Here is a 13,639-nt window from a genome sequence, read left to right as displayed (position 1 = left end):
GAGGGGAGGAGCAGCCGCCCGGGGCCAGGAAAGCTTCGGCACCACGGGAGCCGCGAGGGAGAGAGCAGCCCAGTCGCGGGGCCCTGCTAAATACTGACGGACCTTCTCTGAAGACTGGACCACGGGGGCCGGAGAGAATTCTTGTAGATTACGGGGAGGGGGGGGTGTCTGTGTTCCATTGTTCGCTCTGGCCAATCAAGTCTCCCCCATTTCCCCTCGGCCAATCTCCCTTGTGCGCCCCCCTACCCCTCCCGTCCGGTCCCACATCACCTCTTCTCCCATCTCCCCGCCTCCCCCCAAATCTCTAAACCCTGCGTGACGTCACAGGCCCCGCCCCCAGGCTCTGAGCCCGGGGGGCTGGGAGCGTGCTGATGTCATGCGGCGTGCGGGGCTAGTGCAGAATTCCTCTCCCACCCAAGTCCTCCAGGCTGGAGGAGTTAGTTAGCAAAGAGCCGAGACTGGACGAACCCGACCATCCTTCCGTCTGCATCATAACACTTTGCGCATGGTGGATATTATTTTTAATTATCCTTTTCTGGGTGCTATGGGGGATCATTCCAAGAGTAAGTCTTTTTATGTGTGTGTGTGTGAGCACGCGTGCCTGCCTGCGCGTGTTGTGTGTGTATGTGTGCATGATTTTAAAAAATATTTTCCCGATATATATGCTTAGCAGCTTCTACAAGTGGCTTCTCTTTGACAAGGCAGTTGGGGAGACCAATATTCCAACCAATGCACCAGCCCCTCTCCAGGTCCCAGGATTGTTCCTCCCCGTGGAGCATATTGTTAATATTTGAGGATTGGAGAATATTCACTTTGGCCTGGGGCTATGCCGCCTGGTCGGGGCAGCCTGAGGGTCGCAGGGAGGAGCGGACTTCTCTTTCCTCGCCTTTAGCTTTTCGTGCTTTCCAAAGGAAGAATGTCGCCTTCTAACCGTGAATTGTGCCAGTCCGCCGGCGGGGGCGAGTCCTTTGTATTTGTGGCTATTAGGTGTCTGGTAGTGCCCGAGTCCCGGAGCCCGAGGTGCACTCAGCCGAGCTGCCCGGGGCGGCCGGGGCTGGGGAGCCCGGAGCTCGGCAAGGCTTAAATGAGCTCTTCGTGGCGGCTTTTCGCATCTTAGTTAGCACTGAGCTCTTTCGATTAAAAATAACAATAAAGAAAAATCCAAGGGATCCTAAACGGAACAATGGGGGGGGGGGAAGGAAAGCCTTCGCAAATTTGGAGGGTTGTATTTTTTTTTCAAATGACGGAACCTTTAGGAATAGAGTGTCCTTTTCCTGATAGTGATGATGAGTGGTCGTGATTTTCTTGAAAGAAAGGGGGAGGAGAGAGAGAGAGAGCGCGAGCGCAATAAATGCATAAATAAAAGTTCTTTGTAAATACGTTCGGAAAGCCAGCAGCTGATGGTCGGTTCCTGAATCTGCCCCCTCTGCTCGTTCTCCATCGTAGAGAAGCCCGGGATTGCCATGTGTGTCGGCTGTGGGAGTCAGATCCATGACCAGTACATCCTCAAGGTCTCTCCGGACCTCGAGTGGCACGCAGCCTGCCTCAAGTGCGCTGAATGCAGCCAGTACTTGGACGAAACCTGCACGTGTTTTGTGAGAAATGGCAAGACGTACTGTAAAAGGGACTATATCAGGTGATGCGCGTCGCTGTTTATGCGTGCAAAGAAAAGCCCCAACCTGGAACGTGACCTTGGCTGCCTCCCCCTATCCCCGGCTCCGTTTCTCCAGCGCTCCTTTCAAAGCTGCCCACCTGGACGGGCTTTCCCCGCTTTGAGCCCCGCACCCCTCCACCTGGGCCTTTCCTAGTGTTGGCTCCTGGGGCTGCTCGGAAACTTTACTCCCTCCTTGTCACTATATGGTCCCCTCTCCCGTTTGTTCGCTGGAGCGGGGATCCTCTCCAGGAACGCTGAGTTCTTGTCGTTTGTAAACGACATAGCTCCCCATGGTGTCATCCAACATATTCTGCCAAGCTTTTGCCCTGTACTTGTTCAGTAGTGACCTAGAAATAGTGGCCCTGGAACCAGCCAGAGTGAGAGAGACAGAGATAAAAAGAGAGAGAGAGACAGAGACAAAAAGAGAGAAAGAGAAAGCCCTAGGTTTGTCAAAACGCGTCTTTATGCGTGCATGAATGTATGTGCATATTTGTAAGAAGATATTAGTGTGACTAGAAAGTGAATATGTAGGAGCATTTGTATGCATGTCTGTGCTTTAATATATGGATATGGGTGTATAATAATTAGTGGTACTACATGCATATATGTGCGTGAATATGTGTGTAAGTGTTGATATTTCTTCGTGTGTACGTAATTGCACATGAGTGTGTGTGTGTGTGTGTGTGTGTGTGTGTGTGTGTGTGTGTGAATTAAGGAGATAGCCCGAGACAGAATGGTGAATAGATTAAATTCGGGGAGGCCCGGGATTTGAGTCTTCCCTTAGCCAGTGGGGATGTTGCTGTTCTAGCTTGCTCTCAGAAGTCACATCGGGCCTGCGGGAGGGCAAAGCCTATGCTGGAGCCAGGGAGCAGACAGGAATCCTTTGGGCATTACTCGCAGGCAGTTAAAGTCACAGACTTTGCAAACTCCCCCTCCTACCACTCTCACCCCCATTTTCCTCCGCAGGTTGTTCGGCATCAAGTGTGCCAAATGCAAGGTGGGTTTCAGCAGCAGCGACCTGGTGATGAGAGCCCGGGAGAATGTCTACCACATCGAGTGCTTCCGCTGCTCGGTCTGCAGTCGCCAGCTGCTGCCGGGGGATGAGTTCTCCCTAAGGGATCACGAGCTTCTGTGCCGGGCAGATCACAGCCTCCTGCTGGACAGGGCCTCGGCGGAGAGTCCTCGGAGCCCAGGACACCTACCAAGCAGCAGGGGCCTACATCTGTCAGGTAAGGGCTATGGAAAATCCCTAACCTGGTCTGGGGGAGTTTGGAGATAATGCCTATGGGCAGCGTGGGGTGTGTGTGTGTGTGTGTGTGTGTGTGTGTGTGTGTGTGTGTGAGAGAGAGAGAGAGAGAGAGAGAGAGAGAGAGAGAGAAAGGCCCTGAGTAATTTAATACCTGCAGCCTCACACTGGGGCCTCTGGTAGACAGACACACCAGTGTGCATATGGGCTGGAGAATCCTCTCTAGGGAAAGCACCTCCATGTAGAGGCCGCCTTCACTGACAGGTTTCAGTGTTTTGGTAATTCAGGGGCACTCTGAAAGTCGGGGGTACAGGCAGGTTCGCTGTATTTGAAGTGAGCCCATTTGACTGCTAACTGAACCAAGCTTAGCTGGCTGTAGTGTTGGGGAGCTCGTCACTCGACCCCATTCAATCTTAAGGCAGCTGTTTTAGACCCTGTGTTTGTGACATAAATAGGAGTACTGACTAAGATGCCCAGTGGATAAACGTGTGTGTTGAAGGTACAGAATGAGCAGAGTGCCCCTGCACCAAGTATTTGAATACATATGGAGAGTATACAGTATCTGGAGCCCATGGTACCAGTGTTTTTTCCCTGGGTAGAGTTATAGAAGGTAATTAAGATGAGTTAGTGAATACTCAGGGCCTGAGGGTCTCTAGCTGGCATTCAGTGACTCAGATCCTATTTTAAAGCCCCTCAAAGAGGCTCTCCCTACTTACCCTTTGGTCCTAAGCTCCTCAGATGGGCTGTTTCAAGACTTCTATTCTCAGCCCTGGTATAACTTAAGGAACTGAGGCCCTGTCTCAAGAAGGCTAAGGAGTCTGGGGGTCTCAGGAGGCGGGGGTTGGGCTGTGAGCCTGAGAAGCTTGGTCTAGAGGAGGCCCAGGAGAGGGGAGAGCCCTGGAGAAGGGAGGAGGAATCTTAGGTGAGGAACCGCTTGGAAGAGAAAGAACCAGGCTTGGAACCAGGAGCAAGGGAGGCCTAAGGAGGTTGGGAGAAGGAGGAGGACCCCGTGGGAGGAAGGGAAAGAGCCCTAGGGAATGCGCCTGCTACAAAGGAGTCACTTTGAGCCATCCCAGAAAACTGAGACACCCCCTTCCCTGCCATCAGAGGCCTGGAAGGCATTGCATTATAGTAAGACCAGCATCTGGGCTGCCTGAATGACCGGCTCGAGAGAGAGGAGAGGAAAGGCATGCCAGCTCCTTACCCCAGTTGTCGTCTGACTGGGGGGGGGGGGGGGAAGAGGCCTTGGGACCTCTGTCTTCCTCTTCCCACCCCCGCACCCCCCCATCTAGCCTTCTTTCGAGCCAGAAGGAGAAGCCTGGGCCCTTCAGAATCCCCAGCGCTGCTCCGGCCTTTCATATTTCAATGATTCCTCCAAGCGCCTTTGATGCTTTACTGGGAGGAAGAGGGGAACTGGAGGAGGAGGCCAGAAAGATCACAAGGCTATGTCCGCGGTGTTGAGAGCGGCACTGAGCCGCTGGTAGTTGGAGACTTTACTCCTTGGCTTTTGCTGCGAGAGCTGTTAAGGGCCTGCGGCTGCCTGGCAGAGTTGTCCGTAGCCTGCAGAGCATTTTCCTGGGACGCCAGCGAAAGCGTGGACTCCGGAAGAGGAAGAACCTTGGGGGCTGCGGCTGAGGGAGGGGGCGTATGGCTGAGTTCATTCTAACGGCCTAAGGCGGAGGGGTGTGTGTGTGGGGGGGGGGGGTCCAGAGAGGGACGGGGATGCGTGCGTGGAGGTTCCCTTCTAAGTTTGGAGTCTTTATTGTCTCTTTTAAAAATCACTCGATGGGCTGGTGGCAATTCAGGGAAGAGGAGAAGGGATAGTGAGAAATAGAATAAATGCGAATTCAAGTAGTCAGTCAACAAACATTATTTAAGCAGTACTGTGTGCTAGGCTAGGCTAAGCTCGGTCCCGGGAAACCCCAAATGAAACAAGCCCCTGACCTCCATTCAGCGAAAAGCCAAGCAGAAGAACGTGTAGAAATTGTTTTAGAAAAGGAAATTGCAATAAAGTTAAACGAAATAGCTGGAATCCGAAAGGCATCTGCCCTCCTGCCCCCGCGCCGCGATCAGAGGGGGCTCCCGCAGGTGACAGATGCGCCGGGGGCGGTGGACGGGGCTCGGCGCTGACGCTTTCTCCCGGTCTCTGCCCCGTCCCTCGTCCCCCAGCAGAAGCGGGCTCCGGCCGGCAGCCTTCGCTCCGACCCCACGTGCACAAGCAGACGGAGAAGACGACCCGGGTGCGGACGGTCCTCAACGAAAAGCAGCTGCACACGTTGCGGACCTGCTACGCCGCCAACCCGCGGCCCGACGCGCTCATGAAGGAGCAGCTGGTGGAGATGACCGGGCTCAGCCCGCGGGTCATCCGCGTCTGGTTCCAAAACAAGCGCTGCAAAGACAAGAAGAAATCCATCCTCATGAAGCAGCTGCAGCAGCAGCAGCACAGCGACAAGACGGTGGGTGAGGCTTCCCTGCCGGCGCGTGGGGGGAGGGCGTGGGCGCACACACAGACGTGCAGGCTGACCGTATGGACACTCGTATATGAACCCGCATAGATGAACCCATAGGACTGGTGTTACTGTGTAGCTCCGGGAAAGGAGGCGCTTTGAAGAGCAAGGGGAATGTTTTAATTTTCCCGGTGCTTTCGGCAGTAGTTTGAAGCTGGCACCTGGGGGTGTGTGTGTGTGTGTGTGTGTGTGTGTGTGTGGCACTGGGACCGGGCTGGCTGAAGCCTAGGGGCTCTCTGCCTGGCCTAGGAGCCTGGCTGGCTACGGCTGGGAGGCCTCTTTCTTCCTTAATCTCGGGGTTTGCCTCCGCGGAACTCGGTTGGAAGTTTTGCTGCCTGGGTGCCTGATGCACCTCGAGACGGCAGCGGCTCCAAGGCCAAGGGATGGCTCTTCTTGAGGAAGAGGTTGGGGGCTGCCCGAGGTGGCCAAGGGGCTGGCGGGCTAGGGAAGCTTGAGGTTTCTAGCACTGGGGGAAGGAGACGTGGCCAGTCTGGCGTCGCCCTTTAGCCCACTCCAGCCCCAGGTTGGGACTTAGGGGATATTAGCCACTTTGAGTGCCCCAGGTATGGGCACGTGGAGCTTTCCTCTGTATTTCCCTGGGCGGTTCTGAGTGCCTGGGGAAGGGGCCCAGCCTTCAAGTATGGAGTAAGTGAGAGGGGTTGGTGGGGAAGTTGCTTCGGTCTGGGGTCCCTCACACGTCTTCCCTGGGTGCTGATCTCCTCAGAGTCTGCAGGGTCTGACTGGGACGCCTCTGGTGGCTGGCAGCCCCATCCGCCATGAGAGCGCGGTGCAGGGCAGTGCGGTGGAGGTGCAGACTTATCAACCACCCTGGAAAGCACTCAGCGAATTTGCCCTACAAAGTGACCTAGACCAGCCAGCCTTCCAGCAACTGGTGAGGACCCCCCACCCCACCCGCAACTTTAGCTTCTCTTCTGACCTCCCAACCTCTCCCCTCTTCCCCCATAGCTCCACCAGGACTCTCCCTAGACATTAGCCCATCACAGGATGTGGGTACAGGCTAATGGGGCAAAGAGATGTGGGCCCAACACCGAATCCTAGTGTCCTAGTCTCTTAGTCCCAGTGGCACTCAAGCTGGACTGGAAAGGGGGTGGCCAGCCCCTCCTCCCCCAGAGAAGGGCAAGGGGAACTCTGGGAAGCAGGTGAGGGGGTGGGGGTCTAGAGTAGCCCTCCTTACCTCAGAGGTCAGCTCCAGCTACTAAATGGGTACTTAGCTTGGGATTGAAAGGCCGTTTTCGGGCACAGGGCCCAACCTCCCTCTGCTGAGGGCGCTGACCCAGAGGGATTAGCCTAGACTGGGAGAGGGGACTCAGACTGGGCAGGGACCCTGCCTCCCAAGTCCCTATTCTTGCTGGCAGCCCAGCAGCGGAGAGGATTCCATTTATCATAAAAGTTATTTTATTGCAGACCCACGTGGCAGAGTAAGCAGGGGGCCAGGAGGAGGCATGGCCAGGACTTATGCTTCCCACCCTGCTCCTCCCTCACTCCTTCCCTCTTGCCTTCCACCCCAGGTGTCCTTCTCTGAGTCAGGCTCCCTGGGGAATTCCTCGGGCAGCGACGTGACCTCCTTATCCTCCCAGTTACCAGACACTCCGAACAGCATGGTGCCCAGCCCGGTGGAGACGTGAGGAGCCTGGGGCCTGTGGGCCCCTCTTCCCGAGGATCTCGCATGCTCCCTGCATGAGACTCACCCATTCGCAGGCCATTCCAGCTCTCTGAAAACCCTCTCTCCTTTTTAATTATAATTGTTATTTAAAGGAAAGAGAGAGAGAGACGAAAGAGAGATACTGTCTTGACTGCCAAAAGCACCAGGATGTGACCTTCCTTCTTCGGACTGGAGAACCCCTTCTCTGCTGGGTTTATTTTTGCAAAACCAAAATTGAGGATTTACTAGTATTAGGCCTCACCCCTCCCCTTTCCACCCCCAATATACCATGTAATCCGGCTTTCTGCCTCCCCTCATCCAAACTCACCTGGTGGCTTATAAAAAGAAAGAAAATCAATTCCCACCCAGAAGCTGGGGACAGCCGACCTCGCCTTTTCTCCCTATGGCCTGCTCGGGGCTTTGGGGTCAGCTTTGCTCCAACTGGCCGCTCTCTTTTTGGTTTGGTGGTTGTTTTTTTAAATGCTTTTGTTGGTTAGGGATGGGGGGAGGGTAAAGGAAGAAAAGGAAAGCAAGGAATACCCAAAGCCCCAAATCGCATGATTGCTGGAAAACCAAAACGAAACCGAACCAAACCCCAAATATATGGAGAAAGAGACTTTTCTTGCAAATGTTTTAATTTATCAGTGGACGGAGGACAGAGTGTGTGAGCCTTTGCCGAACAAACAAACAAACGTAAGTTATTGCTATTTATTGAGAAGAGCAAGTTCACAGTGGGACTAATATTTTGATCTTAATAATAAAAAGCAAAACCCCACACCCTCTGGGCTTGCCCCGTGTGTGTCTTGTTGGCTCAGCCTGAGGGTGGGGCCCCGCAGCCCTCGGGGGCCGGTGGAGGGATGGACCATGACGATCTTGAGTTAATTTTTCGGAAAAGGAAACAGAAGTACAAATTGTGCCAGCATGGCGTAAAGCGGTCGAGCGCCACGGCCAGCCGCCTGGCATTGGGGCCTTCCCGGGCGACCCTTCTGGGTTTGCGTCGGGGGAAGGGAAGGCTCGCCCCTCCCACCCTCCGCTTTACAGCCTCTCCTCACCTCTTCCGGAGGTCACACCTGGCCTCCACTTCCAAAACCGTCTCGCCCCCTCCTCTGAGGCCTCACCTTGCTCACCTCCTGCTCTTCCTGGGTCACACTCCAGCCGGTTTCTCACCGCCTCCTCCCTCCTCCCTCTCAAGCCAGGCCTAGAGACTCGTGCCTGGAGACCTTAGTCAGGTTCAGGGGCAGCTCCAGGCCCGGACTCTGGCCTCTGCAATCAGCCTGGCCTGCCAACTGTAGCCTCGGCCGCCATGCTCCCCGGGCCTGGGTTTTCCACCAACCCCACGAGAATATACGGTGGGGGAGGGACAGCAGCGGGATTCCTTCACTGATCACCGAGGCGCTCTTAGGGGCTGCGGCTGCTGGCCTCAAACAGGCAGGGCTGTGGCCGTCCGCCTGTCCGTCCGACCGTCGGTTGCTCCGATTCCAGCCGCGGCTGCCCCCCGCCCTCGGCCCTCTGCATTCATTAAGTTCTGTCTAGACAGAGGCGAGGCCGGCGGCCCCTTATCGGCCCCTGGCATCACCTGCAAGCGAGACCCCCGGGAGTCCCGCGCCCCCCACGAGCACTGAGCCGTAGCCGCCCGCCGAGGCTCGACTTGCTTTTCTGCCCCAGCACGGGAGCCGCGGACCGCGAGTGCCTGGGGTTGCCGGGTCTGGCTCAGCCGGTGTGACATTTCAAACCCGCGGCTTGGGTTCTCAGGGGTGGCCGGCGCGGAGTGCGGGGAGCCGGGGGCGGGGGCGGCGGGGGGGTTGGTGGGCTTGAAGCTCCGGCGGTCCCGGCCCGGCTCGGGCTTAGCTCAGGTTCTCCCAGACACTAGGGTTTTAACCCTTTGGGGCCGATGCATCCGTGCCCCGGACAGCGGTGAGGGCAGGGTGCGCCTGGCGGAGGGGATGCTGGGCAACGCCGGGGGTGAGGGGCAGCAGCCCCTGCCTGTCTGGGGCGCAGGAGGCTGTCCGGGGGCTACGGCGCAAATCTTTTTTCTTTTTCCTCTCTTCCCCTTCTCTTTCCCTTTTTCTCTTATTTTCATTTTTTTCTCTGGTGCAGAGATCTCTGCACATAGTAAACACACAATTGCTTTTTCGTTAAATCTTTCGTTTTCTTTTTCATTCTTTGTTTTTCTTTTCATTCATTGTCCGCCCCCCCCCCCTTTTTTTTTAAAATATGAAAGCTTGTTGGAGACCGTTGAAAGAAAAGATGAGGTGGAAAAGGAGCTCTGAGTCTATTTTTTTTTAACTTCCTGAAAGTCAAGGTGACGCTAGTGAAAGAATTAAAGCGAACATTCTCCCTTCTTTCGGATTTAGGAAATGGTGCTGCACACTCAGAGATAAGGAAAAAGATATGCAGGGTTAATGAGGACCAGCTTTACCTCCTGAACTGCCCAGATGAGGTTTTAATAAACAGGGCTGGGTTCTTTGAGGCATCTTTTCCTTAACTGAGACCATTCCCTTCTCAGAAATACAGACCATCTCTTCTTACCCCTTGGGCTGGACCACTGGATAGAGGGGCTAAAGTTCAGGGGACTCAAATTTTCGTTTTGGGGCCTTTCGTACTACGGGCAACCAAAGCTCCCTCAGTGATTTTTTTTCTTTCTTTCTATATCAAAGTTTGGAAAAGGAGCATAATAGATGCCGATTCTCAGACATTTCGATTTGCATTGCAGTATTTCTGTTCTGTGAATAGAAGCATCTCTATGCACATGTCGATTTCTGCCTTATCACCTTAAAATTGAATCGCGCTTTTCTATTCCGACACATACACGGACGAGTCTAAGTTTTGGAAATCAGGAAGTAACCTGGCCAAAGTCAGTAACTCTGTCTTAGCATTATAGTAGCTGTACCACGGCAGTTAACGTCACATTCTCGTCTCTTTGCAATTGGTGTTTCTGTGCAGGCAAGAGAAAGCTTCTCTTTCAGTGTGGGTTGCCAGGGAAAGCGTTTGACTCTGATAAGATCTTTTTACAACAGTCCCTAGTGGGGTGTCAGATCTATGGTTAGGGAGTTGCAGCAAGAAGCAATATCAATTTTACTGGTTCTCAGATCATCTTGAGACATTTTCTGGAATACAGGAGGGATTTCCCCGTAAATTAAATTACCTGTGCAATTACAGGGAGAGGATTTTATGCTTACCCATTCCCACAGTAAAAACTCAAGCTAATAAAGAAGGTCATAGGGTAGAAGGAAGGGAGTTAGTTATTTAGACAGAGACTTTAATGTTAGATTGAGTGAGGTTAAAAACAAAATCTAGGCAGCTTCTTCTCATCTTTGTGGGAGAGGGATTTTTCGGGGAAAAAAAGTTTGTAGGAATGACCACATGAAGTTTGCAATTTTGGAGAAATAACAGCAAAAGAAAAACTCCCTTTCTGGAAAGAGCCAAGCAGCTTCAAAGACCCGTAGAAAATCAGCCTGCCTGTTGGTGCGTAAAGGAGAAAGCGAAGGCCAGGGAGGCGGTCAGTCAGCAAGCATTTTTGGAGTCGTCTCTATGAACCAGGCACTGTGGGCTGAGTGATGGGGATACAGACCAGCAAACGTTGTCTTGCTCAGGGAGGCAGTCCGGTTCTGGGAATCGCTGAGATACTTCCATTACTACACGGAAGAAAGCCTGGGTAAATGAATTGCTTCACATGTAGTCATTTTAGCTTGCCTGCAAGGGTTCTGCCAGCATACAGGAGATGTTAGGGATAAATGAATGCATATTGGCAGAGAGGTGTCAGGTTGATAAGCTGAAAAGGGGTAAATTGGAAATCAGAGTTTACCAAGGAAAAGGATTTCGGGTTGATTTTTTTTTAAAGTAAACACTTTAAGGGTAGTCTATATCTATCTATCCATCTATCACATATCATACATATCTCTGTCTATCCATTACACATCTATCTCCCTCCCTCCACCCACCTATCTACCTACCTATCAATGTATCCATTCATCTGTCTATATATCCATCCAACCATCCATCTCTTCTGTCCCTTCTTTCTATCTATCTATCTATCTATCTATCTATCTATTTTTCATCTTCTTTCTATGTTTCTGTCTCTATCCCAAGCCCAAGCTGGTGAGGTGAAATAAGACTGCAGGGGAGATTGAGACCCTGGGGCAACGGTGACTTTTCACGAAAATCTAGGTTAATGGGGACAAATGAAAAGTAACAAGTCAAGGAACCAAAAGAAAAAGAAGGAACGCTAGCTAAGGTCGAGGAACAGATGGGGAGTTGGAAAGCTTTGCTAAGAATAACTTAAAGCCGGGTTAGACCGCAGGACCAGGACAATAGAGCGGATACCCCTCCCCAAAAGAACGAAAGCTCCCGGAGGGCAGGGCCTACTTCTGGTACTTGTCTTGATAGCTTTAGCGCCTCGGAACAGCGCAAGGCTTGCAGTCGGCACTTTAAAATACTGGTGGAATTGACCCAGAGCATAAGGGACAGTGACTCAAAGAAGAAAGGGAGGCGTAGTCGCTGTATCCACACCCAGCTAAACTGTTCGTTGCTCTTTCTTCCGCCAGAAGCTATAAGACCTGAGTGAAGATTACCTGGAAGGGGAGGTGGTGGTAGTGAAGGGATATGCTGGATAAAGAGAGACAGACGTACGAGATGCCCTAGTGAGATGAGAAGTTGGGGGGAGGGGGAGAGACAGAGACAGAGACGGACAGAGAGAGGCAGAGAGAGGAGCGAGAGACAGAGAGACAGAAACACCAGGAAGAGTGGGAATAAGGGTGGGGGGGGGGGCGGGGCGCACAGCGCTCTATTGCTAGATTAATGGAACCCAAGGGCTTCAACTAGGGGAAAGAAGTCTTGGAGGAAGTGACAGGGACGAGGTCGGCAGGCAGACAGGTTTTATGGGCGAGGGCAGAGGAGTGAGAGAGGTGATGACAGGCTGGGCCAGCCGAGGGGCAGACTCCCACAGAAGGGAGGGTGGCCGGCCCTGCCGAAAGAGGTTCGCAGCTGTCTTTGGGGCAGGCCCGCTGGGCACCCCCCACCTCATCTCATTGAGGCAGGTAGGGGATCAGGGCCCCGGGACTCCCAGGTGCCGGCCCAACGGCAGCGGGGGCAGATTTGGGCAGGAAAGGAGACAGAGCAAAGGCTATCTCTTGGCCACGGATGACCACCTCGCCTCGCCTTGAAGCTCGCTTTCTCTGCCCAGGGAGAATCCTACACTGCCCGCAGTCTGCGGACTGTGGCCAGGCCCAGGTAGAAATGGATCTTTCCCTAGGCAAGACCTAACCGAAGACCCTTGGAGGTCAGCGTGCCCTGGACATGTCCGGCCTTCGCTCCAGTGCTGACCCCCAGAACGTGCCGGACCAAAGGATGGGGGGGGGGCATGACGCCGGGGCTACAGTTCTGGGAAGTGGGGACCGGGCCTCGCCAGACCTCTCCCACGGAGCCTGGAGTTCCAGCCTGGGGGGGCGCAGAGGGTTGCAGGGGGAACCAGCGGAGCCCCGATGTGAGGGAGACCCCCGAGCCTGGGGTCTAGATTGAAACAAGATGTGGCTGCCAGCTCGGCGCTCACCTGGTCCCCGGCCCCCGGGAATGTTTCGGAGTCGTAAAAGCGGAGCGCGCGCCGCGCCGGGGAGTCTAAATCACATCTGCCGGGGTCGGAGAGGGGCGGCCCGCGGAAGGGAGAGAGGGACCGAGGCAGGCAGGAAGGTGGGCTAGCCCTGCACCCCCCAAGGGCGGACCCGCGTGCCCTCGGCACCCTCCCCACGGAGCAGAGTCCTCGGGAGCAGCGCACGTCAGTGGCAGTGGCCAGGAGCCCCCCTTCAACACCGCGGACCCTGACGGCGAGGAGGAGAGAGGGGACTGTTCCGTGGTCATTTCATTAAATGTTTCATTGCAAATCCTGGTCTGGTTTCTGGGAGGTTAATCACAGCCGTCTTAATTATTTATGGCTTTTTGGCAAAACCCCGACCAGATAAGAAATATATTCGATTGTGAAACGTCTTGCAGGAAATCTTATAAATATTTGATTGTGCCTTTCCCTCCGAAGGGTCCCTCCTCTCTTTTCGAAGGCGCAGGACAGGGTTCGGGAAATCCTCCGAGCGCTTCGGGCCAGCGCTGCGCTCGCCCTGGATGGCAGTTAGTCTAGTGAGCCCCTCCCGGGCCCCGGGATTGCCGGCACCTGCCTCGGGGCTCACGACTTCCGTGGCCGGCCCATCCGTCGGTCCGCAGCCGCCCTACCTTCTCCCAGACCCAGGGCGGTAATAGCCGAGAGGTGAGAATCCCCAGGTGGGAAACGAGCACACTCAGGCCAGCGAGGGGACCCCGAGATCTCCCCGTGCGCCCAGAGGTGACGGGTTTGTGCGCGAAGAGCGGAGGCGCCCGCTTGGACATCCAGGTCCAAGGCTGTTAAAAGCTCGGACTTGGTCTGCTCAACACACCGTCTTCGGGTTTTGTTTACTCAGGAATGGGGCTACCCCTCCCCCAATCGGTGCCCGTCCCCGCCGAAGGCCCAGAGAAAGGAGAGGGGTCGCAGTGCTACTGAGCAGTAGCCCTGGCCCCTCTTCCCTCAACTGCTTTTTTCTTTTTTAAAC

At 54.4% G+C, this 13,639-nt stretch overlaps 1 protein-coding gene across 1 annotated transcript; it reads left to right on the top strand.

The window, feature by feature from the left end:
* The first annotated feature begins 505 nt into the window (after nt 1-505).
* ISL2 (ISL LIM homeobox 2) lies at nt 506-7,053 on the top strand. Its single transcript, XM_036769651.1, has 6 exons — nt 506-563; nt 1,447-1,636; nt 2,621-2,883; nt 5,073-5,356; nt 6,132-6,299; nt 6,937-7,053. The coding sequence occupies exons 1-6, from the start codon at nt 506-508 to the stop codon at nt 7,051-7,053; spliced, it is 1,080 nt and encodes a 359-aa protein (XP_036625546.1).
* Nucleotides 7,054-13,639: the final 6,586 nt, after the last annotated feature.

Source organism: Trichosurus vulpecula, chromosome 8, assembly GCF_011100635.1.
Source record: "Trichosurus vulpecula isolate mTriVul1 chromosome 8, mTriVul1.pri, whole genome shotgun sequence".
NCBI classification, from domain to species: Eukaryota; Metazoa; Chordata; class Mammalia; order Diprotodontia; family Phalangeridae; genus Trichosurus; species Trichosurus vulpecula.
The sequence above is the reverse complement of the archived record's forward strand: the minus strand, read 5'-3'. Positions and strand labels throughout refer to the sequence as shown.